General features: G+C 42.1%; 1 protein-coding gene across 2 annotated transcripts in view; it reads right to left on the bottom strand.

The window, feature by feature from the left end:
- AMOT (angiomotin) overlaps nt 1-27,569 on the bottom strand; it is a 1,515,905-nt gene that overhangs the window by 233,159 nt on the left and 1,255,177 nt on the right. For both annotated transcript variants that reach the window (XM_044053958.1, XM_044053957.1), the window contains one exon: nt 10,029-10,151. In XM_044053958.1, coding sequence (XP_043909893.1) covers nt 10,029-10,151 — 123 coding nt within the window. The remainder of the gene's footprint in view (nt 1-10,028; nt 10,152-27,569) is intronic.

Below are 27,569 nucleotides of genomic sequence, written 5' to 3' on the forward strand. Positions count from 1 at the left end.
ACAGAGCCTGTTTTCAGCGGAGGCCCGGGGAGAAATGCTCCAGATGTTGCTGATACATTAACATATGAAACTGGCAGTTTAAAGCCCTAATGGCCAAGGTTGCAGAAGTGTAAACCTTCTTACCCCATCTATCCAGCGCCCTGAAGTCTCTATCAGAAGGGGTAGGATTTTTAGCAGTAGGAGCCTTAATACCCTTGGGCCCCTGTGAAATAGTCTCTGGATCCGCAATAGGATTTTAAAAAAGGAACTTGTGTGACTCACGGACCCTGTAGTATCTGTCTGGTTTTCTGGGAGCAGGAGGCAAGGAATCAGGGGCCAAACTAGATTCTGAAAAAGCATCATCAACAATGTCTAGTACAGGAGGAATAGCTAAAGGCTTAATGCTGAGGTAGGAGTAAGAAATCCCTAAGCCTCTTTTTTGAATCAGAATAATCCTGGCTTTCCCAGTGGAAATGCTCCCTAAGAGTATGTAAGGCTTCCCAAAAAGAAAAATCCTCTGGAGGTGAAGCAGAGGGAATGGAGTCCTCTGCATCCGAATCCTCATAAGTAGATAAGGGCAAATCCAGATCATCAGAAAAATCAGAAAAAAACAAAATCCTGGTCAGAAGATTCATAAACCACTTCTGTCCTAGGCCTCTTAGAAAGGGGGGGTTGGCTATCCCTGATTAGAGTTATTAGATCTTCAGCCATTCTTATTTGTTTTTTAGGCATAGTAGCCTGAGCATGAGGCCTGGGCGTAATTTTTTTAGGCATGGTTCGAGATTTAGGCCTAAGGGAAGGAGGTGGTTTAATATGCAAGTTTGTAGGCCTGAATACACCCTCAGAAGATGGTGCTTGTACAGCAGCTCCGGACCCATCCAAGGTAGAGACATCCGCAGGTTCCATAGTTGAAGCATCTCGTGGCATACCGGACTCCGAATGGGTCTCAGTAGAGGCCTGCGAATCAGAAGTAGTGGGTATCAGGGGCACCTCACTGAGCACCGGCAAACTGGCGACTGGCTTAGGAGAAGTGTCGTCGGCAGTTTTGGACCTCGGTGGCCTGTCTCTGCCTTTATCTTTGCATTTTTTCAGAATCCCGGTAGTCAGATGGCTAACCGACGACATTTCTGGATAATTAAACCGAGAACCGAAATATTTAGAGGTGAAAATATACCAACGACGGATAATGCGCTAATTAAATAAAGCACAAAACCAACAGCAAGGTACGTCGTGGTCAGGGCCTAGGCAAAGAATTCAGTACGAATGAAAATCTTTATGAGGTATTTGCTTTCCACAAGTAATGCAATTATTAACTTTTACTGACATCAGTAAGAAGCAAGAAAAAGTTTCCCCAACGGGGTACTTCGCTTTAGTTGAAGACTTTGGTTCTGAAACTCGAAAATGAAAAATTTCAGGAGTCGGCACTTGTGAACTGCTTCTGCTTCGGGCACCGCACGGCAAGAAAGACTGATGTAATAGCGTCAGCTGCATGTTTTATACCCCTGATGTCATGGAAGAAGGGACAGCAACCAACGCAGGACCCAAGACTTTGTTAATTTTTATTTATTTATTTTATTTTACATTTGTTGACCGGGCTAGTCTAGCTGGATATATGTCCATTTTCAGTAGAGGCCCGGGAGAAAAGCTCCACACAATTTAAACAAAGTTCACATCTACAGAAAATACATATTTAGAATGCATATACATTTTCTTAAACAGAGAAGGCTGCAAGTTTACAAGTACATAACGAAGGTTACACATATTTCAATAGACTTAGCATAGTTAATAAGAAGTTACATTTAAATGTTACTAAAGAGTACTAGTTGAGAGAAGAGAAAAAAGCAATAGAGTCGATGTAGGTAATAAAGGAAGATAAGGAAAATGAAATGGAGAAGCAGTTAGGTAATAAATCTGGAAGTAATATGAGTCACTTTAATGAATCCCGTACTAGCTAGGACTGTGAAGGAGAGGAAGCATAGTAGTATTAAATAAGAAATAGATTTAGAGAAAAGGAGGCAAAAAAAGTTAGAGAGAAGAAGTAGATTCACAGATGAGAATCTTGAATCGTTCAGGTAAAAATGGATAAGCTGGTCAGTCCGGTTTAGAACAGGGGCACATCCAGTGTGTTTTTAGGAAGAGCTTAAGCTTATTTTTAAACAGAGTAGTTGAGGGAAGTGTGGTAAGTTCAGAGGGAAGTAGGTTCCAGGTTTTTCCAATGGAAATAGAAAACAGAGAGTCTCCAGCTCTATTGTTTGATTTGTTGATGTATACAAGAGATTTTTGTGATGATCTTAGGGACTTAAGGTTCTCATAGGGGTGGATAAGATTAGATAGGATGGGTGTTTTGTCAGGTTGATACAGTATTTTGTGGACGATGGTCAGTTGATTATATTTTAGATGCTGTTGAAATTCAAGCCATCCAAGGTGCTTTAGATTAATACAGTGATGAGTTCTGTAAGGATTACCTGTGGCATATCTGGCTATGCTATTATAGGAGTTTTCTAGTTTTTTAAGGTTATTTTTTGACAGATTGGTAAAAATGGGTGAGGCATAAAGAAGGGTGGAGATAAGGTGTGTGTGGGCAATGGTAATTCTAGTTGCAGGAGTGAGGAAGGATTTGATCCTGTAAAGAGAGCCTATTTTTTTATTGGTAGTTTTCAGAATGTTGTTGATATGGGCATCAAAGTTTAGGTTATTATCTATGGTGATACCTAGCAGTTTGGTAGTTTGATCTTGGGATATGATTGTACCGTCATGGGATGATACAGAGAAGTCTATTGGTGGAGATTTACTGGTAGGTGTGAAAAGGAGAAGTTTAGTTTTTTTTGGGTTTAATAAGAGGCAGCGTTTTGTAAACCATAGTTCTACAGAGTTAAATGTGTTTTGAGACTGGGAGTGAAGTTCAGATACAGATGAAGCAGTGCATATAAGTGTAGAGTCATCTGCGTATTGGATGCATGTAGCTTGGGGAATTACTAGGTGAAGGTCATTGATAAATATAGAGAACAGGAGAGGGCCCAGTATGGAGCCTTGAGGGACTCCAATATTAACAGGTAGCTGAGTAGAGAGAGCGTTGTTCCAGAGTACAGCTTGATGTCTGTTATTTAAGTAGGAATGGAACCATTTTATAGCTAGTGTGTCAAGAGACAGAGATTTGAGAATGTTTATGAGTACAGTGTGATTTACCATGTCAAAAGCTTTGGATAGGTCTATGAAAAGTGCAGAGGAGAGCATGTTAAGGTTTCGGTTGTTATTGATAGTGTCAATAAAGGAAAGGAGGGCAGTAGTTGTGCTATGGGAAGGTCAGAAGCCATGTTGGGTGTTGGAAAGCAGGTTATTTTGGAGAAGATGGTCTAGCAATTGCCTATGGATACATCTTTCCATGATCTTAGATAGAGGAGAAAGTAGGGCTATGGGACGATAGTTAGAGAGTTCAGTGGAGTCTCCTCCTTTGTGAAGGGGAATAATATGAGAGACTTTCCAGAGTTTAGGGATATATCCCTCAGTGATGGTTCTATTAATGAGGATGGAGATGGGGTAAGCAATTGATTTGGCTGCTATCTGTAGGTATTCTGATGGTAGTTGGTCAGCAGAAGGAGTACATGGTTTCAGTTTTTGGATAAGGGTGAGAATAAATGCTGTGGGGACAGGTTGGAAGAGAAAAGGTGGAGGTGGGTTAGAGCCAGAATTGGATGTTATGTCTTGAGGAGAGAGCTGACAAGCAAGAACTTGAATTGCTTTGATAAAGAAGGTGTTTAAGGTGTTTGCAGTTTGTTTAGGATTGTCTTTGTCAGTGCCTTGTGGGTTAGGCATGATAGATTGACTTGGATGTAATAACTGATTAATACTTGACCAGAATTTTTGGGGTTTATTGTGGTAGGTCTGCTGAAATTGTAAATAGTAGTTTTTTTATCAAACACTATGGCTTTTTTTGTTTCACTTCTCAGTTGTTTGTAGTTTTGGATGTCAGTATGGTTTTTAGTTAAGCGTGATTTATTCCAGTATTTATTTCTGAGATGGATTTTTTGTTTGGTTTCCCTAGTAAGCCATGGAGCAGATTTTGTTCTTATCCTGATAGAGCGGGTAGGAGCATGACGGTTGAGTATGTTTAGGAAATTAATATTAAAGTAATCAACAGCTTCATCAAGAGAAAGGTATTTTAATTGGGACAAATTACATGCTTTAAGTTCACTAAGGAATATATCTACGTTGAGTTTTTTCTTGTTTCTAATTTCCCTATATATGGGTGGATTGGTTTTTAGTCTGATGATGTAGGTTAGTGAGTGGTCACTTATGTCGTCAGGGAGGTTTCCGGTTTCATAAGTATGAGGTTGACTATTAATAAGTATCCAATCTAAGGTGCTTTCTTTCTTGCTAAGTTTGTTTATTCTAGTAGGGGAGGTAATAGTTTGGATGAACCCATAAAGATTAATATGGCTCGTGGGGCAGTTGTTATTGCAAGAATTCCAGTCTATGTTAAAATTGCCTAGGATTATGGTTTCTTGGGGAAGGTTTAGAGATAACCAACAAAGTATGTTTTCAATGGTAGTGATGTTATTACCTGGGGGAACATAAATACTAATAATATAGATAGATTTAGCTGGGTTGAGCTGAAACTTGGTAATAAGTATTTCAGCATTTGAGTCTTGGGAAGGTTTGTGGTTAAAGATGGTTATTTGAAGATCAGATTTGAATAGAACAGCTACTCCACCACCTTTCTTGGTTACACGGTCAAGGCGTATGATGTTATAACCAGGTGGTAAAATTTCATTGTCTTTTGTTGCTGGTTTTAACCAAGTTTCTGTTAGACATATAATATCAAATGAGTAGAGTTCCAAGAGAGCATGGAGTTGTGTTATTTTATTATTAATGCTCCGTGTGTTAAGGTGAGCTATTAAGAGTGAGTTTGGAGATTTTATGAGTGGGTGAATGGTAGAGGGTTTGGGTTATTGAGTTGATTGGTACTGTTATTCAAGGTGTTTGGGCCAGGATTTGGGTGAATGTCTCCGTCTTTTAGGGAGTGGAGTAGTGTTAGATATAGATTCTTAGTAATTTTGCTGAGAAGAACTGGATATCTTCTGGGGTTAGGGAAGCTATATCTAATGTGTACTGTCCTATGGTATTTAGGTAATAGATAGTTGGGTATGGATGTAACGTTAAAATGGTCAGTGTGAGAGGGTAGTGAAAAAGAGGTAGATTGTTTAGTTGGATTTAACAAGTTTGTGTATACAGGGTGCTCATAGGAGGTTAATAAGTAGAGAAGAGTTAATGGAGGTAGAAGTGTGAGTATGAATAACATTTGTAAGTAGATTAAGGTGTAGGGTTTATTCATAGACATGGTAGATAAAAATATTTTTTTTTTATGCAGTGGTAAAGTTGGTGAGGTCAGGAAGGGTAAAAAAAAAAAAGAGATTGGTGAGATAGGGTGTGGTTTTTAAAAAGGCGGGAAAGCGTGAGAAAGTGTGATGGAAGTGAAACTGTGATTGGTGGAAATAGGGAGGGGGTGTGGTGTGATAGGTATAAGGTTAGGACCCCTGGGGGTGGGTGGGAATTGGGGGTAGGGTAGGGGAGTGGAGTGAGCCCGCAGGGCGAACGGAGCAGGTTAGAGCAAGTAAAGATGAGCTCCTGGAGATAATCAGAAAAGCTACCGATTGTGGAGGAGCTCTAGGTAGTTCCAGGTGAGTGTAGAGTTGTAGTACTATAAACAATTAACGAGATATTAGAGAAGGGAAAGGGAATAAAGTAAACTTAGGGGGTAATAATAAAAAGGAGGATAAAAAGTGGAGAAGATAAGAAATCAGGCCAACTGAGGGTTACCTGCAAGCAGATAAACCAAATGTAATGACTGCAACAGTGAAACGCGAAGAACATCGTGTACACAATGAGAGAGTTCCAGGGGAAGGGTCAAGGCATCCACCTTTCATGCTAGGAGGTGATGGTCCCTGGTACAGAACTTTTGTAGCTGGTGGATGAGGTGTGAGGCAAAGAGATCCACTTCCGGAGTCCTGCACTCCTGAGTGACATGCAGAAAGATTTCCCTGTGGAGCTGCCATTCATGGGGATCCAGTAAGTTTCTGCTTAGGTGGTCTGCCAGGGTGGTGTTGACTCATGGTAGGTATTGGGCAATTAGGTGTAGACCCATGGAGGTGGCTGTAAGCCAGAGACTCATAGCTAACCTGCACAGGGGGTAAGATTGGGTCCCCCCCTCATTTGTTGATATACCACATTATTGTGGTATTGTCTGTTTTATAAGGAGAACCCCTGGCCTGACATTGGGTTTGAAAGATGTCAGAGCCTTTTGTACTGCCATTATTTCTCTCTGATTGATGTGCAAATGTAGTCACTGGGCATCCCAAAAACCTTGGGTGCAGCTGCCTGCTAGGTGAGCGCCCCAAGCAATGTCTGAGGCGTCAGTGGTGATGGTCTGGCCAGAAGGGCACAGGATGAAAGGAAGACCCTTGTTTCTGGCACAGGTCTCTGCCCACCAGAAACTCAGCCCTTATACATGGGATCAGAGGGAGAGAGGTCTCTAGGGACTGAGAGTTCTGCCACCAAAGGTTCTTTAAATACCACTGAAGCTTTCCCATGTAAAGCTGGCCAGAGGAATGAGAAGGATGCAAGATGCCATGTATCCCAGGGCTTGCAGGAATTTCCTCAGAGTGAAGTGACTTTTGGAAGCCAGCTGGGTAAAGAAGTGAGGCAGGAAGCTCTGCTTTTCTGGGGATAGGAAGACCATCTGTGATGCTGTGCCTAGCATAGCTCCAAAGAAAATGGTCATCCTGGTGGGGTTTTGCTTTGATTTCTTCTTGTTGATGGTGAAACCCTAGGGAAGTTAGAAGTGATTTGACAAAGAAAAGGTCCTGGAGCAGCTTTTCTTTGCACTCTGCCTGAATGCGGCAGTCATCCAGGTAAGGGTAAATCTGTACATTTCTCTGTCTGCAAAATGCTATGGCCAGGGCCAAGCATTTGGTGAATACTCTGGGAGCAGTAGATAAGCCAAAGGGCAGCGTGGAGAACTTAAAGTGTTGTGAGCCTGCTCTGAAGTGCAGGAATTTCGTGCACAATGAGGTAGGCATCTTTTAAGTCTAGGGTCACTAGCCAGGCATTTTTTGTTAGCATAGGCAGCAGCTGTTGCAAAGTTAGCATTTTAAATCTGGGGACCACCAGGGAGGTGTTCAGAATGGATAGATCCAGGATGGGGTGCCAAGTGCCCTCTTTTCTGGGAACAAGGAATAGTTTGGAATAAAAGCCCTTGCCTGTTTGATCTGATGGGACAGGTTCTACTGCCCCCTGTGATATGAGAATTTGGACCTGTTTCAATGCCTCTGCTCACTGATTTGGAAGTAAGTCTGGCTACCTTCCTGGGATTGGGAGTTCGCTGAAAGAGAATTTGTATACCTGATAAATGATCTTTAAGACCCATTGGTCCTTTGTTACAGAAAGCCAATTGTCTTTGAAGAGGGAGAGCCTTCCTCCTAGTTTTTGATGAGTGAAGGGAGGGCAGACGGGGTGGGGGAGTCATTGTAAGTGTTTGCCATAGAAGATTGGCTTAGAACTCCCTGCCTTAGAGACATAAGTGGTCCATTGTTTGCTTCTCTGCTAGCCCTGGGATAGGGGCTTGGATGATCTGTCCCTGCGGGGCTTACCTTGGCCCTGTCTGCGAGGTGCAGGGAAGGCCCAGTGCATAGAAGGAAAGTTCTTACTGAATCTGGGAGGTTGAACCTGAAAGAAATATTTTAGTGTTTGCATAGATTTTGCTTTGTCTTCCATCTTTTTAAGCACCTCTTCTGCTTTTTTCCCAAACAAGTGCACCTTATCTAAGGGTGCATCAATTAGGTTTAGACTTGACATGATCAGGGAGAGGTTGTTGCTTCAGCCATGCATGTCTCCTAATAACACATCCTGTCACTGCTGCCCTGCTAGAGGCTCCTAGGGCATCCATATACACATTGTAATGAGTGTTTGGCCACCTGACAAGCAGAGTGCAGTATATCTACTAACTCTTTTGAACTGGCACAGCCAGGGAAGCTAATCTTCTGTTTAATAGTTTCACAGTGTGTTGTTAATATTTTAACATATAGAACTGACAACTGAGTGCTCTGATGGCTAAAAATGCAGAGGTGTATACTTTTTTACCCCATCTGTCCAGAGCTCTGGAGTCTGTCAGAAGGAAGAGGATTCTTGGCAGAATTAGTCATAGCTCCTTTAGGTCCCTGTGTAATGACCTCAGGGTCTGCAGCAGGATTCCTGTACAGGTATTTGTGAGAATCCGGTACTCTGTAGTACCTGTTAGGTTTACTGGGAGCAGGAGGGAGGGTATCAGGGGCTAAGCTGGATTCATGGAAAACATCATCCACCACTTCTAAAATAGGGGGATGGCCAGGGGTCTGTGCTGGGGCAAGTCCAGAAACTCTCCAAGTCTTTTCTTAGACTGTGGGAAGTCCTGAAATTTCCACTGGAAATGTTCCCTGAGGGAGTGAAGGGTTTCCCCAAAGGAAAGGTCCTCTGGAGGGGAAGCAGAAGGAATGGATTCCTCTGCATCTGAATCCTCATAAGCAGTTAAGGGATGCTGTTCCTCTTCAAAAACTGAATAATCTAATTCCTCAGAATCTTGTTCTGTTATAATTTCTGCAGAAGGGTGCCTTTTCCTTTTACAAGTTGTGGCCTGACTACCCCAGATAGGGGAGATGAGATCCTCCGCCATTTTAAGCATTTGTGCTTGGGGTGGTGAAGCAGTAGCAGGATGGTGGCTAGAGGCAGATTTCCTAGGGGTGGTCTGGCTTCTAGGCCTGAGGGAATCCATCGGTCTGAGAGAAACGGTAGTCGGATGCGAAGACGTCTTTGTCTAGATGCGGTAGTGGGAAAGGCCTCCTCAGAAACCGGTGCCTGCGTTGCAGTTCCAGACCCAACCAAGGTAGAGGCAGCCAAAGGCTTGGAAGACAAAGATTTCTGCGGCATACTGGACTCCGAAAGGGTCTCGGTAGAGGCCTGCATAGATATCGAATCAGGCATCAGGGGCTGCAAAAGCTCCTCACTGAATTCTGGAGAACTGATGATCTGCTTAGCCATAGCATCGGAAAGCTTATCCGTGTGCAGTCTGTCTCTATCTTTATCTCTATGTTTTTTTGGAATGTCCACAGATTTTTGGTTGATGGACACCATATTGGAATGCGAAGACGAAACACGAAAATAACTGTCTACAAAAACAGCTCTATGGTGAATGGTTCTCACATTAAAGAGGACACAGAACCGGCAACAGGGGACAGTGTGGTCTGGGCCTAAACAAGTGATGCAGTAAGAATTGAAGTCTCGGTGTGGAATCTGCTTTCCACAGGCGAGACAATTAACTATTTCGGACATCGGTTAGTACAAGAAAAAAGGATCCCCAACGGGCTACTTAGCTTTAGACGTTTTCAGCTGAAATTCAACTTCTGGTAGCGAATGACTGGCACTCGTGCGAACTGCTTCTGCTTTGGGCTCCACGGCAAGAAAGACTGATGTAATGATGTTGGCTGCCTTGCTTTATAGCACTGATGACCTGATGTCAGACTACAGGCGACTGCAGCGGATGCAAAAAAAAAGATTGACTCAGGTATTCAGGCCGTCTGAGGGCTACCACAGCACGGATAACCCCACAGGTCATGACTGCAACAGTGAAACATGAAGAACCTCTGCATAACACTACCATAAGTAGTGTGTAACAATTCTAGATATCTAAAATGTAGATAGTTTAGCATACTCTTCACAATGACACTATCAACAGAGTAAGTGTCATGACAGATCAGTAACATTACTACTAAACAGAAATAGTTAGCAACCCAACAGTAAAATGAAGCTTGCCTATTTACAAATCCCAGTAGTGATTATACACAACAGAAAGAGTCTATTAATAAACAACAATCAGTACTGCAGAAAATAAAGTATTTGCTTACATTTTGCCATGTTATACCTACACTGTCTACAGAATGCTGACTCCAGCATTTAAACTTTCTGTTAAAACAACTCAAAACATAAGCTCCACCACTGAGACTCGGCATCATTAATATTACCTGCTCTCCATATCAGTGCACCGTCTGTTTGCCATCAGTATCTCTTCCTCTTCCTTTTGTATCCGAGCTTCTAAGGATGTATCATAGCTGCTGTTCGGAGAGTGACTTATAACAGTAGTGTCTCTGTAATAGAAATATTAGTGGTATGCTTGTTTAACATGTTAAGCAATTTCAGGAACAGCTCAGTTGTTATAGATGCAGTTCTGGGGAACATTCAGTTAGCATTTTAGATAAAGTAACTAGAAAAGGAACAGAGCTTCACAATTATCTATTTTATTTTTCATTTATACACTTTGGTAATTTAGACAGCCAAAAGCCTAGAAGGACATAGGAACAAAAGTTCCTCTTTGACAGTATGTGACAATGCAGAACTTCCTATATTTCAATAATCCAACTATATTTCAAGTTAAAAAAAAACTCACATTATTTACAAATCAGCTAGTAAACACTTAGTGGTGCAGAGTGCAAGGCATTTGTTGCATCAGTGACATTTGTTTCATCATGTCAAATATAGAGAAGGTTCATAAATGAGCCAGTAGTTTCAAAGAAAAATCTGGTAATGCTAATTATCACAGAATCAGTATTAATAAATGTGTGTAAGTCACAGTGATAATAACCAGTTTCTCTTGAAACCTAACTGTCCAGCTGGTAAATGTCAGAAACATGGGGAAAGTACAGTTGTGTAAGAACTTACTATAAAAGTAGACATCCTACTGATCACTGCTGCAGTATTCCTGACATATGGATTACCACTGCTAAAGTCCAGCCAGGGTACCAGAGCTTTACTTTCCAAAGGTCATATGTACGATGCATGACCTCAGCTCAAAAACACAGGGGTATGTACAGACATGTACAAGTGTGAACCTCAGACTATCTCCAAGTCAGGGGCCTGAAGACTACTGGAGAGAGGGAGACCAGTCAGCAATGAGGGGTGTAGCTTGAACAGGTAATAAACTCCCACATTTCCATGTAAAACAGTAGAGGCTAAAACAGAAAGGGAAAAGGAGGTTGAGGTAAGCCACATTAGAGGGGAAGGAGGGTGAGAAGGAATATTGCAACAGCGATCAGTAGAACATCAACTGTTACAGTAAATTGTTACACAACTGTACAACATCCTGACTGAAATCACTGTTGCAGCATTCCTGACACAGGAGTGATTTCCAGAGCTGAAAGAGGTAGAGGAATGGGTAGTTGGCTACTGAGCAGATTAGCAGTCCAGACAGGAAACACCTTGCAAATATGGCCCTGTATCTGGAGAAGGCATCAATTTTGTAGTGTTTGGTGAAGGTATGTGCAGAAGACCAAGTAGTAGCTTCAAAGATATTCCTGTCGTCTACTCCCTTATGAAAAGCCCCCGAGGAAGCCGCTGCCCTTGTGGAATGAGGTTTTGGGGAGGAAAGCACCATAGTGTGAAAATCAAAAGGAAATGGCCTTAGAGATCCAAGTTGTAATTGCTTGGAGACTAGCTGGCCCAACTTAGGGCTCATAAAAATACAAACAGCTAGTCAGTATTCTTGCAGGATTTAGTCTTGTCCACATAAAATCTCATTTGCCTTTTAATGTCCAGAGGATGCAATACTCCCCCCCCCCTAACTTAGGGATTGGGGAAAGAAAGTGAGTAGGTGAAGAGCCTGAGTGAGGGACAGCTCTTTCACTACCTTAGGCATAAAGGATGGATTAGCCCTGATAGTCACATTGTACATTTGCGGAAAATAAGAAAAGGTGGAATGGCCAAGACCGTTTGTAACTGAAAAACTCTCCTAGCAGAGGTGACAGCCAACAGTAGAATAGTTTTTCAAGTGCAAGATTTTAAATGGGCAGAAGATGCTGGTTCAAAGGGAGACAATGTAAACTTTTCCAACACAAAACTAAGATCCCAAAGGGGAGAGAGAGATTTCCCTGGTGGGTTAAGATGAAGAACGCCCCTGAGGAAAAGCTGGACTTCTGTTCTAACCATAAGCAGGGGGGTACAGAGGCTGGCATTGATGGCCAACAGGTGAGCTTCTGTAGAAGAGTAAACCAAGCCTGAATTAAGTAAATCACAGATATTGCAGGACAGCAGGGACATATGATAAGCGTGGGTCCTGACTGTGTGTGCAGCATAAGAAAACCTTTTGCATTTTAACTGTTTCTAGTAGTGGGTTTCCTGGCTACCTGTAATACTTGAACAACCTGCTCGGAGAACAATACTAGAGGGATCAAAATCCTATCATTCACAGAGCCAAGCTGAGTGAGGAAAGATTTCAGTGTTGACGCAATCCTTTCTGCTCAGTAATCGGGTCTGGTTGCAAAGGTATTTTACTGTAATTTCCCTTTGTTAGGTGAAATAGCAGGAGAAACCAATGTTGTACTGGCCAAAGAGGTGCCAGTAAAAGGAATTTGGGGGCTTCCTTATGTGCTTTAAGAAGAAGTTTTGGAAGAACAAGAAATGGAGGGAAGGTAAAGAGGAACTTCCCCGTCCACTGGAAGGAGAAGGCATTGGTGCCCCAGGCAACGGGACAAGGTTCTCTGGTGCACAGCTGGTAGAGTTGACAGTTGGTCAGTGATGCAAACAGGCTTATCTGAGGTGTGCCCCCCTGAATATTTATTGCTTGGAAAGCCTGTCTGTTTAGGTTTCATTTCTGGGGGTCAACAAGGAGTGGATTAGGGAGTCTGCCAGCATATTATCCTGTGAGAGAATGTATGCGGCTGAGAGAATGATGTCCATCTGGTTGGCTAAGATCCATACCTCCTGTGCCAACCTGCAAAAAATTAGTATGATCTGTTACCTCAATATCTGTCTACATACTACATGACTATAGTGTTGTCAATGTATACTAGGAGTGGTCCAGGTTACCATAGGTAGGAGAAGGATTGCAGTGCTTTCAGAAAAGCCATTTTTCCTTCAAATTGGTATACTCCTTCAGGAACTGTGGTTGCCATTCGCCCTGTATCCAGTGTAATCCTGTCCAAGACCCACAACTTCTCAACTGAGGTATCTGTGTGAATTTATTGAAGGGGAAGAGGCTGTATGAAGGGAAGTCCTGGGCTGACATCAAATTACTACTTCTTTGATGATATGAGGTACTGCCATCTATGCCAGGGAGAGTAGGGCAGTGCATGTGTAACATATTCCAACACAGCTAGCTGGAGTTTTGTAAATAATTTTATGCCATTTGACTATCACACTGATTTGTACAGATGCTTGTGTTGAAAATGTATTTGTAAAGTTGTTTGTGTTAAAAATGCATCAAAAGTGGGTCCTGCTGGACAGAAAAGAGATGTACAAATATGTCAGAAAGTATTATTAAAACTGATTAAATGTATATGTTTTAACAAAGAATTCTGGAAGGGAAGAGGTTAATCTCAGTCCAGCTAATTTTGAAAAAGAGGTTAAAAATTAAATGGGTTAGTTTAGGCCATACAGATTTTATCGTACAGGTCTGATTGCAGCCAGAGACAAAGATGTCTGGGAAAACCAGGACTAGGAATCTTACTGTACTGTCTTTGAGATTAACTAACTGCTACCCTGGAAGGGTGGAAGTTTCTGAAACTGCTTTACAGCTTTCGGATGCTGCATCACATCTTAACAAAGCTCTGGGTATGTATTGTACCAGAGTCAGGTGACGAGATGTGATGTCATTCTATAACCAGCACTGAAATGACTCTTTATATAACAGTGAGAGTTATGATGGAACTTTCGCAGAAGCACTTCATTTTTCAGAACTTGACAGGAAAGATCTCTCAAAAATATCTCTCACAACCACACACCTCATATGACCTTGCTGTAGTAAGCAACTCAATACTTGTCATCTTGCCCTGCTGCAGTAACTAACTTAACTAGGGAACAAAACTTATTTAGTCAGTAAGGAAAATATAGCAAGATTAGTTAAGTATTGTTTTTCTGCATCTGTATTATTTTTTATATCTCCTGTGACAGAAACTCTGGTGTTTATTGTAACCAGATATTCAATATTCTCATGTTTTCTATTTTTTATTATTAAATATTTTTATATCTTTCATTGTGGCTGGTCTTTTAGAGAATACTTTTAACATCTTAAAGACTACTTATGCTTATTTTAGTGACACTGTGGCAACTCCTGAAAGTCTTTCTGCATTGGTCAACCTCTACCACTTGTATTAGTATTAATTTTCCTCAGTATAATTGGGTACCCTTGTAACAGCCTTACAGTAGCTGACTGGAGGTTTCGTAATTACCTTACAGTCTCGGCAGAGGGGGCACAGCTGGTAAATCTGTGCCAGTCTTTCCCAGGGGTGTGTGTGTGTGTGTGTGTGTGTGTGTGTGTGTGTGTGTGTGTGTGTGTGTGTGTGTGTGTGTGAGAGAGAGAGAGGGAAAATCAAATATCCCAGTGTGTCAGCTACTTGGAGCAGGGACACAGAGTTCCAAACTGGTCAGTGTGGAGTCTTGTTTGAGGCCTGGAATGAGAGAGAGAGAAAGAGTCCAGCCTCAGGTCTTGAGTGTGCTCTCTGTGTGCTCTAAAGGGAAATTGTGCTTGGTGCAGAGGGCTGTATCTGGAAATACTGTGTATCCATTTTTGTTTCTAGTGGCTGTCCCTCACTGGTGTCAGTGGTGAGGACTGAGGCTTCTTGATTACTGGCCCAGAGTAGGGACTGTCACATTTTCCACCAAAGTAGCTAATTTTTTCAGACAAAGGAGAAGGGGGAGCAGAGTGTCCGAGGGGTGGGAGTATTGGAACCACAAACATAACAGTGGATTTTCATCGTGTGAAGTCTGGCTAGGGCAAGCATTGAAATGGTGGCTGCTATGAAACCCAAAGTTCTTAGCATCTCCCTTGCTGTGCGGTGTGGTGCACAGGAGGGACTGATAAAGAAACTAGACAGACTGTGGACTTTCTCCTGAGACAGGAAGGCATGCATTTTCTTTGTGTCCAGTCTGTAAATCAGGAAATCCAGATCTCGTACAGGAACCATGTAGGATTTTTTTGTAGTTGATTGTGAAACCCAGACGTGACAGGATATAGGCAGTGAAATCTAAATGCTGAAAAAGGACTTCTGGGTAGAGAGCATGGAACAACAGATAGTATAGGTAGCGAGAAAATTTAATTCTCTGGGTGCGGCAGAATGGAGCTAGACACTTTGTGAATACTCTTGGTGCTGTGGAAAGACCCAAAGGCAGAGCAGCAAATTGAAAGTGTCAGAGAAAAACCTGAGGAATTTCCTGTAAGAAGGATGAATACATATGTGTAAAAAGGCATCCCCCTAATCTAGGGACACTAGAAAGGCCTAGGGAGAATGAAAGGCAAAAGACAGGAAGAGAGAGCATTTTGAAAGCTGGAACTTTCAAGAAAGTGCTCAGAAGAGAAGAGAAAGGTCTAGGATGGGTCTCCACTGTTTTTTCTTTTCTTGGCCCCAGAAGGATTCTAGAGTAGAATCTTTTTCCTGAGAAGTGTTTTCGGACCTGTTCAATGGTGCCCTGATTCAGGAGGTCTTGAATAATGGGAGAGATAGAGACAGCTGTTTGTGGGGAGTATTTGGCATGTTTTAAAAAAGAGTACTTGTCCAGGACATAGCATAACCATCCTTGATGATGGACAGGACCCACTTGGTTGTGGTAATAAATTTCCCCAACAGGTCAAAGAGAGTGACAGTTTTTTGGAAAGAAGAGTTAGTGGCTTAGGGAAAGGGACGGGGTGCTGCAATGGTAGTCACAGAATTTTATTTTCAAAGGGAGGCCTCCCAGATGGATGTTCCCTATGAGGTTTGTCAAGAGTACCTTTTCCTAGTGTTTGTTCTTGATTTTTGAGTTGTCATATGGTCCCTTTTGAGAAAAGAGGTAGATTTAGATGGGTAGTTTCTATGGTATCTAGGAACTGAAGCCAGCAGTATCTTCCTGCAGTCTTTCACAGTACTATGGACAGTTTTGAACAGACTGGATACAAATTATCCCTCAGTAGATAAAGATGAGCTGTAACCAAAACACAATTATCCAAAGACAAGTTCAGTCCAGTCAACAAAGCAGATGACAAATAAACAGAATATATTTTTAGTACAAAATCACAATACACAGCTAAGTGTTTTGCCAAAGCTTAAGTGCTTGTATTATGATTTTGTACGGATTCAAAACATATTCAATTTATTTATCTGCTGTGTTGACCAAGTTGAATTTGTCTCTGGATTAGAGTTCTGTGAACAGACTGGTAGCATGAGGACCAAACAACAGGTCTTTGCCAAAAGGGGAGTCTAAGAGTTTTAACTTGAAATTCTCACGAATAGGCTGGCCATGATGCTATGCATATCTGCAAATAAGAGAGACAATAGATGCTGCCCTAGACGAAGCATCCACAGCATTATGACTGCACGTAATGCTGTGTCTGGCTATTTGAGTGGCATGGGATAGTAGATTCTGCATTTGTTTTGATTCTACAGCTGGACAATCCAGCATAACTTTGTTCAAGGACTGAAGTATAGAAATCAAATAGTCATTTGAGTCTGGCAGTTAACTGCCATAAAGACAAGCTAGACGAAGTGTATACCTTCTTTCCTCACCTATCCATAGCACTACTATTCTTGTCTGTAGGTACGACATTAGCATTAAATGAGTTTAGAGGGTTTAACTGAAGCAAGAAACACTGCAGTAGGGTTTTCCACAGGACTCTTGTACAAGTCTGAATCAAATTTGCACATCTGTTTGTTTTCCTCGATTCTTATACAAGTACTTTAGGTTATCAGACACCTTGCATAACCTGTCTAGTCCTCTAGGTGATTGAGTCAGGTGCTGAAGAGGTGGACTAGAAGGTGCCTTTTCCCCATTTTCTCCTGTGCTTGATGCTTTTTGGGATGCTTTCCAGTCTGCCTCATAAAAGGAGCTGGTGGTTGAGTCAGGTATTGAAGAGACAGTCTAGAAAGTATCACGGAAATCCTCAACCACATGAGGAACTACATAAGGGGCAGGAGTGACCGTTTCTAAAAGGATGCAGTACCTTTTCTGAATGTCACAGACCTGAGCGGATCACCATTCAAAATATTTCATAATGTTCAGGATAGTCTGTCTCAACAGGAGAATCCAGAGATAGGTAATACCCTTCATCCAAAAAGATCTGTCCAGGAAAATGCATTTAAGAAGAACAGTCTAAACAGTCATCTGAATCATAATCATCTTCTTCTTCAGAAGATGCCATAGACAATTTTTGATTTACAGCCTGTGGTTGTGGATACTCAAAGGAGGAGAGTTTCAAAGTCCTAACAGTGTTGAACAAAGCCCTGGGTGAAAACTATCCACTCCTTTACCCCAGCTGCAGAGGGAGAGAGAGCAACATGTCTAATCTTCTTATTTATCCTTTTGGGCATGACTTCTGCCTGGATGAGAGGCAGAGGTTCAGAACCCTGCCAAACTTCTATTAAAATACCTGGGAACTCTAACTTAACTACATTTGAGGGACACCGTAACAGCCCTCAGAAATGATGAGTCATGGTTAAGACACATCTGCAGTGTGCAAAGCCTCATAAGCCATACTGGTCTATGACAAGCCTCAGCAGCAGGCAACTCATAAGTAATCTGATGTGCAGTGGGTTCTGCACCCTCAACAGGAACGTCATAGTCAGAAATGTTAGACTGCATATCTGTTCTGGGCATCTTAAGCTTCTTCTTAGGCGAAAGAGTGATGTCTGGGGATGTGGATTTCACCTTGGACCTGGCCGGGAATTTAAGATGCTAAGTTTCCAACAAGGTGTTGAGAGAGGAAAGCCTTGACCTAAGGGTTTTGGGAATGAACAATTGACAAATGGAACAGAGATCATGTACCGTTGCCTACACAGAAAAGATACTTAGTGTGCAAGTCCCAGTATGGAATCTGCCTACAGCACTCACACTTACCTCATCTAGCTGACATCAAACAAATTTGAACAAAAAGTAGCATAAGCAATAAAGATAAAAAAAAGGTTTCCTAACAGGGCACTTACAGAAAACTACTGAGTGAAGCAATGGTACCAATGACCAAATGTTAATCAGTCCGACAGATGCATGACATACATTCGGGCTGGGAACAAGGCAGTTGGGAGTTCACACTTGTATTGCCATCTATATACCACTATACTTGCAAGCTGAGGTCATGAGCTAGACGTACGACCTTGGAAAGGTAAAGTTTTGGTACCCCAGCCAGACATCAGTGGTGACAACCCATATGTCAGGAAGACTGCAACAATAATTTCAGTCAGAACATCCACAAACAGTGAAAATTATTCATTGAACTCAGTAGAAATACAAAGGATTCAAAAGCTATTGCAATCCAAATATAAAACAATAAGGAAATGCAAGATTTAGGAAAGGAATGTAACTTTGGAAGAAAAGGATGATGGGTGGAAAAGAAAGAGGAGACAGAAAATCAGTGAAAAGTGTAAATTAACTGAATTACCAGTTGCATGGGAACAACATATGGAAGGCAGGCAAATATGTATCGGGGTAGTTAGACTACTTGAGGTGACTGTTTAAGGTTTCAAGACCATACATGCAATCCTTGAAATTCTGGAATTACAAGCACAAATACAGGTCTTTAATACAAGGCTGTGGTATATCAAATTATTCTTACATCTTCAAGGTGCATTCACCTCAGGGAGGGCAAAATCACCTGTAGAGAGTATACATTAGTATGGCTTTCAGGGAGGGCACAAACTCCTTTACAAATATGCTTTACTGGTGTACCCGTGAATTCTCAAAAGTTGCAGGATCCACAATGTTTGGGTCAGGAAGATGACTGCTATACATCAAGGGACTCAAATTCTTGGCTTGCAGGCCACATCACATTTAATTTGGCCTAGAAAACTTCCCACAGTGGGTTTATATAAATTTAATTAAAAGTTCAAAACATACTCAAAACTGCTTTGACAGAAGTTTGTCTTTGTGACTCCAAGCACTGGTGCAGCTTGTGAGTAGTTCATTCCATTCCATACATTTCTTATAGGCAGTAGTTAGGTGAGGGAAGGGTGCAATTGTACCTTTAACTTTGCACCAAAAACAGAACCTGCTCTATTCAGACAGCTGTCATTCTTGGGGCTGTAGGACTGTTACCTCCTTCTCTGACAGGAAGTACCTTTGTAGATAAAAAAGGTGGCAGCCTGCAAAAAACCCAAGATCATTCATGCTGTGAACTGAGAAACCGGTTGTTTGGATACAAAACTCTGCCCTTCTGCAGGATTAAATAGATTGTTGTGAAGATGCCATGTTATTAGTTGAACTACGGACAAATGTAATGAATAAACTGCCTTGAACAGCATGGAAATAAAAATATTAGATTTGTTTTCTTTAACCTTTAGCAGAAGTTTTAGGATCAGAGGAGCTGAAAAAATGCAAATAAGGCCTGACTCATACAGATGGGGAAAACATTTTCTACCAATACCCGTTTGTAGGGAAGCTAGAAACAAAAGCATACAGTTTTCTACTAAGAATATCCACCATGGTATTTTGCTGACTTGGAACGTGAATTGCCAGAAGTGAAAAGCCCATCTGAAAAAAGTTAGCCCCCAGATTATCACAGTTAGACTGCAAAGGGGACAGGACTGTCCGTTTTGTTGGTTACTGATATTCCATAATGACCACTCTATTGTTTCAGTTGTCAGTTTTTGAAATTTGAAGTATTTGGTCAAAGTGTGATGAAGGCACCCATTGCCACATGGACAACCAAAATCCCTTTAAGATTTGTGTAGTTCTAATCGAGATGGACACCACTAGCCCTATGTTTTCAGATCCTGAAAATGAGTTAATCAAGAATAACAAATAGGGCTTAATATGGGTAACCTTAATTTTAGATTAGGTAATGTCTGTGGGTGCAGATACTGGTTTGGGCTAACTGCTCTTATCTGGAGGGGTGAAATTAATTCACTGAAAATGTACACAAATGTCTGCATTTGTTCCAAGTTAAAGGGGATGGGAGTATGGGTATATATTTTTCTGTGTTTTCATTGAAGCAAAAACAGTTAAAATATAACAAGGGCTCAAATGGAGATGAGACGCATTTGCATAAGAGATCAGCCTGCTAAACATTAATGTGCATGTAAGCCAACAGTTGGAAATACATATTCCTAACAACTGTTGTGTATACTAGGTGGGAGTGACGGCTTTCTATCATAACGACTGCTCTGCCCATATTACCATTAAATGTAAATGGCCTTACAGATATACACAGAAAGCAAAGAGTATTGATTTTTAGCAAAGTTGCAGGAAACACGTGAGAATAAAAATGAGCATGTAAATTTGACAAATAAGTCTCCTTAATGTCTATCCTGAAATCTTTTATCAGGGACACATGAAAAGGCGATATTAATACTGATTGATAGAGGCTCTAATATAGTGATAGAAGAAGGGGAACAAAGACAATGGTAGACTTGTACAGGGTCTACTGGCAGGGGACGAAGACTGAGACGGCATATATTTACATTCCATCAAAACTGCTATGGAACTTAAAGAAAGTTTTAGAGAAAATCAGTTTTCAGCAAGGAATATTATTAATACGTGCTGACTAGAACTTAATTTGCAATAGTGTTGATGTATCAGAGGGACCTAAAATTGGAAAGGATAACAAAAGAGGTTACATTTCCGAAGAAATACATAAGAATTTTTGGTATGGAGATGTGAATTCAGTAGCTTGAACTCAGTAAAAATGTACACATTATTCCTCCGGGTAAAATAATTGGGATAGAGTGGATGGCAGCAACATTTCCCAGGAGAATATACATTTAACTGAAAGCTTTGACACACATCCAGTAACTATTTCAGATCATACACTGATGAAAACCAAGATGAAGCTGCAGAGTAATGAAGTAAAAATAACACACTGGTGCTGTCCTACTTGCCTGCTAAAACGAGGAGTTTAAGGAATGGGTAGTAGAAATTATTTCAGAGTTATTAGAGAAGACAGACACTTCTTCAAAAGGGTTAGCTAGTAGGTGGGATAAAATGAAATTGGAGTTCAAAAGAGGGTAGATAAGAGAGAAATAAATATAGGAAAGAAGTAAAAAGAATTACTTAGAATGGTTTACAAAGGTTAAAGTGTTGCAGAATAAGGAGATCTCACAGAACAAGAACAGGAGCAACTGCAGAGTGCTAAAGGAAACGTAGGAAGTATTTGGATAGTATGCATGAGTTTAAAAACAACTGTTACTGTTAACTGTTTTTGATAACAACTCAATAGCATAAAACAATTTAGCACAACAACTTGGACATGTAGAAAGGGTTGTCACCAAACTGAGGAAGCCAATGAAAAGAAAAATATCTAGAGATCCTATAGTGGTATTATGGATATTTCAGAAACTGTATGAAAATTACTTTAAAGCAAAAGGGCAGAAATAGAAATATCTATGTAAGACTTAATTATGCCCAAGTCAGAGAAAGATGACGTTCATATTTAATCAGACGCAGCTTCATATTGACTTATTTCAATTTCCAACTATGATTATAAAATGCTTATGTTTAAACTAGCTAAGAGATTGGCAAAGGTGTTGCCAGAAGTGATAGATATGGATTAATGTGTTTTTTGTGGAAGGGAGATAAACATCTGACAGTATTAATAGAACAATAATGACCCAGACAGAAGTAAAATAAAACTCTATTGTTGGTTCTTGATGCAGAGAAAGTACTCAAATTAGTCATCTGAGTATGGCAATGGTAGCATTTCAATTCACCTGAGAGAATAGCTGGGTTAATTAGGAGGATATACGAAGGGTCGAAAGCAAAAATTAAGATGGGAGGGTTCCTCTCTGACAAGTTGTGTTTGAACAGAGGAAAAAGGTAGGGGTGTCCACTTTCTCCTTATTTGTTTTACACATAGAAACTTTGGCAAGCAAAATAAGGGACTCACAAACACAAGGATATAAATGGCAAGGTAATCAACAAATGTCAGCACCAAAACATTGGTAGTATTAAGTGTGCATCAGTAGTCACCATCTTAGAATCTTTTTTGCCCTGGCAGAACAAGAGAAACATCTTCCCAGCCCTGCAGCACAGTGATCCAAGTGGCGATCCCAACACAGGCCATGCTCACCCCAAGCTGCTCAATCTGGAGCCTGGTCCCAAGTAAAAAGGAGGAAAGGGCAAATAAACAGGGTTGCCACTCCAACCCCAGCAAACAGACTCAAAGAAAAGGTGTAGGTGTGAGGAAACAAGGGCTGCAACCATGAAACTACTTGAAATCTACAATTATGTTAAGTTCCTAAATCTACTGTACTATTTCCTTTGTACTATTCACGGCTATAGTCTAGTAGTGAGAAAAAAGATTTGGAAATTAGTCCTTGCAAAACAGCTAAAGGATATCCTGCCCTAGCTCTGGATACTATTCCTTTGGTTGAATTGCTTTAAAAGAAAGTATGAACAGAAAACCAGGGTGCTACTTCTTGGACGGCCTGGATGGAAACTCTTCCAAAGAAAGCTGTGGCGGTAGCCACTGCTCTAGTACAGTGTGCTCTAATGTGGCCTGGGTACCTTCTTCCCATGGTGCTGGTAACAGAAGGCAATACAGCTTGTCTAGCTACAAGGACAAGGCTTGCTTGTTCACAAGTTTCACTCCTTCTCTTTTGCAAAATAAAAAGTACAATTTTGTACCTACCATAAATGTAGATGTCCGATAGATATGCAACTGCAGTCATAACATATGGGTTGTCCTGCCTCAGGCAGCCCTCGGTCGGCCGGATTCCAAAGTCTGGGTCCGATGTCGGCTGATGTCGCATTTCTCTCCGATGTCAGAGCGGCTGGAGTATATAAGCATCAGCCGACGCCATCTTCTTCAGTGTTTCTTGCCCCAGATGCCAGGTGCCCTCCAAGGAAGGCTAAAATCAAATTTGTAAAACAAAAATAGGTTTCCAGACAAATAAGTAAGCAATAAACAGATACACCATAACAGATATCCCCAGCTAAGAATAACAGGGAGAGGAGTGGACCCAAGGCATAGAGGGGAAGGAGGGAGGGAAAACCCGACTGCAGTTGCATATCTATCGGACATCTACATTTATGGTAGGTACAAAACTGTACTATGTCCTTCAAGAATGCAACTGCAGTCATAACATATGGGTTGAATACCATAGCTTAGCTGGGGGAGGTGGTATGCTCTAGGAAAAGGATGGTGTAGCTAGCAATCCCTGCAGGACTGCCGAAGCAAAGCCTGCTCTGGATCTGGAAAATAAAGGGAGGTTGTAGCGTTTGGAAAATGTATGCATGGAGCTCCATGTAGCAGCTTCTAGAATATCCTTTGTAGGCACCCCTCTTAAGAAGGCTGTGGAGGTGGCTGTAGCTCTGGTAGAGTGTGGTCTGATATTGGCTGGCACACTCTTTCCATGGAAGGAATAACAATATCTAATGCAATGTCCAATCCATTTTGAAATTGTCTGTTTGGAAATTGCTTTTCCCTGTACCCCAGGAGCATAAGCTACAAATAGCTGATCGGACTTCCTACTGATCTTGGTTCTGTCTAGATAGTAGCGAAGTTGTCTATGTATGTCCAAGGTATGCAACAGTCTTTCCCCTTTGTTTTCAGGATTGGGGAAGAAAGTAGGCAGGTGAATTGCCTGATTTAGAGACCCTAGATACCACTTTTGGCAGAAAGGAAGGATTGGTTTGTAAGGAGACCCTGTCTCGGTGGAAGATTATGAAGGGTGGTATTGCCATTAGTGCCTGTAATTCTGAAACCCTTCTAGCTGAGGTAATGGCCAGCAGGAAAGCTGTCTTCCAGGACAGAAATTGTAAATCCGCTGAAGCTGCTGGCTCGAAGGGAGGTAGAGTCAATTTTTCTAACACAAAATTGAGATCCCAAGCTGGTACTGGTGCCTTTCTTGGAGGTTTTATATTCTTGATCCCTCTAAGAAATTGCCTTTGCAAAGAATGTGAGAACACAGGTGGGTCAGTGTTGTATCTAGCTGAGATAGCTGAAGCATGTATTTTTATGGAAGAGTATGAAAGTCCCTTATTTAGCAATTCTGCCAAGTACTCCAGAATGAGTGGAATGCTCAGTACTGATGCATCTTGACCCTTGTTGGTATTCCAAATGCTGAAATGCTTCCATTTGGCTGAGTAAGCCCTTCTGGTGGATGGTCTGCGGGCTTCTGTTAGTATCCGCTGAACTTCCTTGGAGAGAGATAAATTGAGGTTATTTATGTGATCTTCCAAGCTGTTAGCTGTAGAGTCTGGAGATTGGGATGAGCTGTCCTGAAGTTGTGTTGAGTCAACAGTTGAGGCCATTTAGGAAGGGCCCACGATTTGTTGTGACATATGCTCCGTAGTAGTGGGTACCAGTGTTGTCTCGGCCAGTTCGGAGCTATTAGGATTCCCTTTGGCTGCTCTGCTTTGATCTTTAGTAATACTGTGGTCATCAGTGGCAGAGGTGGAAATGCATAGATGACTAGGGTTCCAGTTGAATGAGAGAGCATCTATCTTCCATGCTTGTGGATGATTTGTCCTTGAGCAGAACTTTTGTAGTTGATGATTGAGTTGGGAGGCAAATAGGTCTACGTCTGGTCTGCCCCATGCCGAGGTTAGTTGTGCAAAGATGTCTGGATGTAACCTCCATTCGTGTGGGTCTAGGAAATTTCTGCTTAGACTGTCCGCCAGAACATTGTCTCTGCCTGGAACAAATTGGGACTGTAGCTGTATGTTCAGACTCAGTGATTTTTCCCAAAGATTCATTGTTAGCCTGCAAAGGGGGTAAGAGTGAGTACCTCCCTGCTTGTTTATGTACCACATCACAGTGGTGTTGTCTGTCCTTATTAGAAGGTGGCCTTGATGAAGGTGATGTCCAAAGGCCTCGATGGCATGCATTACTGCCAGCATTTCTTTTTGGTTGATATGCAGATGTTCTTCCTTTGGATTCCATTGTCCCTGAATATATCTGCCTTCCATGTGCGCCCCCCATCCATGGTCTGAGGCGTCTGTGGTAATGGTCTGTGTTGTCTGAGGTTTTTTGAACGGCATGCCTATATTTGACTGACTTGCTGAGGCCCACCATAGAAATTCCTTTTGAAGACATGGAATGAGTGGGATAATTGCTTCTAGGTTGTTGTTGTGCTGAGACCATAAGCTCTTTAGATACCATTGAAGTTTTCTCATCTGTAGTCTTGCTAGTGGGACCAGGAGAATGCAAGATGCCATGAACACCAGGGCCTGTAGGAATCTCCTTGCAGTCATCTGGGAGAGTTTTGCTAAACTTTTGAAGTAATGAGTTAACTGCTCTTGCTTGTCTTCTGTCAAGTAGGCCATTTGAGAGGCTGTGTCTAGTTTGGCTCCTAAGAAAGTTATTTGCTGGGATGGTAGAAGTCTTGACTTTTGAAAGTTGACTGTGTATCCCAAAGCCTGTAGCAAGTGTATGACATAATTCAAGTTTTTTGTCAAGGTTAGTTCGTTGTCCGCCTGTATGAGGCAATTGTCCAGGTAGGGGTAGATTTGAATCCCCTGGAGTCTGCAATGAGCAATTACTGATGCCAGGCATTTCATGAATACTCTGGGCACAGTAGATAAGACAAAAGGCAATGCTGAGAATTGATAATGCTCTGGCCCTGCAAGAAATCTGAGGTATCTTCTGCAGCTGTGTCTGATAGGGACATGCAGGTATGCCTCCTTGAGGTCCAGAGTAATCAGCCAAGACCCCTTGCCCAGCATGGGAAGGAGCTGCTGTAAGGTCAGCATTTTGAACTTTGGTACTATGAGAAAAGTGTTTAAAGCGGACAAGTCCAGTATCGGTCTCCACTGATTTTGTTTTCTTGGAACAAGGAACAGTCTTGAGTAAAACCCCTGACCTTGTTCTTGTTGAGGCACTTTTTCTATTGCTTTGATCTGAGCCAGCAGAGAAATTTGCTTGATAGCCTCTGCCTTTTGATTTTGTGGAAGATTTGGCATGCCTTGTTTTCTTGGTAAGGTATGAAAATAGAACCTGTAGCCATGATCTATAATGTCCAATATCCATTTGTCTTTTATCAGTTTGTGCCAATTTTCTGAGAACAGAGATAACTTTCCTCCCAAAGGGGCTTGTTCTTGCTCCCTGGTCGGAGAAGTTAGAGTCAAGTCATTGAGATTGTCCCGGAGTGACAGGGGAAACCCCTGTGTCACCTCTTTGGTTTGTTGGTTGCCATTGGCGTCCCCTGTAGGATCCTCTATATTGCCCTCTGCCACGGGCACGCCTGTTCTTGCCCCTATGAAATATTTCAGGATTTGGGAATGACCAGTTTTTAGAAGGCCAGTTCCTGCTGAACCTGGGGGGCTGAACCTGGAGAAAATCTTTGACTGTCTGAACTGACTTGGCTTTTTCTTCAATGGTCTTTAACACATCTTTGGCATTATCACCAAAAAGTTTGCTCTTTTCCAAAGGAGCATCCAGTAGCTTTGCCTTAACATGATCCGGTAAGGGTTGCTCTTTTAACTATGCATGTCTACGAATGACCGCTCCCGTCATAGCTGCCCTACATGAAGCTTCCAATGCATCATATCCACACTGCAGAAAATGATTACTAACCTGCTGAGAGTTATGGACAGCCTCCTGCAAAGACTTCCTATCTAAAGGGTCAGGAGAGGCTAATTTTTTCTGTAAATCATCCAACAGGGAATCCTGATATTGAAACATATGAAACAGACAATTGAGAGCTCTCATAGTTAAGGTAGTAGAGGTGTAAACCTTCTTCCCCCATCTCTCTAAGGACCTTGCCTCTCTGTCGGAAGGCAAAGGATTTTTGGAAGTGGTAGCAGAAACCCCCTTAGGCCCCTGGGAAATAGTTTCTAAGTCTACAGCATGGGCCCTAAAGAAATGAGAATGGGTCTATAGTATCTGTCAGGCTTGACAGGAGCCGGGGGGAGAGAATCAGGGGTAGCAATGGAGTCAAAGTAAAGGTCATCCCACACATCAAGCACAGGAGGAATAGCTAAGGGCCTGTGTTGTGGCTTTTTAAGGAAAGTTCGAAGGCGCTTCCTGGAATCAGAAAATTCCTGACCTTGCCACTGGAAATGCTCCCTCATGGAATGCAGAACTTCCCCAAAAGAAATATCCTCAGGAGGAGAGGCCGAAGGAATGGAGTCCTCTGCATCCGAATCCTCGAAAGTCTGAAAAGGGGGTTCCTGGGATTCGGAAAGCACAGAGTCCCCAGAATCTTCATCTGAAGAAAGGGGGTCAGGTGGTTCAACCCTGGGCCTCTTATCAGGAGGAGGCTGGGATCCTCTCTCAGGATGGGCCTGGGAGCCTCTGATCATAGAAATTAGATCTGCGGCCAAGGACATAATTTGAGCTTCAGGGTTAGGCTGAGGCAAGGTTTTAGCTGAGTGATGTTTGGCCTGGCCTGGCTTGCTGCCTTAGCACGTGTGTAGGCCTTGACAGACATAGACATGGGAGGCCTGGCAGCCCCACGTGCAGGGGTAACCTTATCCACAGCAATGGTCTCGGGAATTTCCTCGGTTACAGTATCCGGAGGAAAATCAATAATTGGCGTCAGTGTGGCCTCCGGTGTCGGAGGTATCGGTAGTGCAGTGTCTTCGGTTCCAAGCGGTGGAATAACCGCCTCAGAGGGAACCGGGGCACTCGCGGTAAGTTTTGGCGTGGAGTCGGAGGAAGTAGCGGGCTGAGG

The sequence above is a fragment of the Protopterus annectens genome, chromosome 13.part0, assembly GCF_019279795.1.
Source record: "Protopterus annectens isolate FY-2018-M chromosome 13.part0, PAN1.0, whole genome shotgun sequence".
NCBI classification, from domain to species: Eukaryota; Metazoa; Chordata; order Ceratodontiformes; family Protopteridae; genus Protopterus; species Protopterus annectens.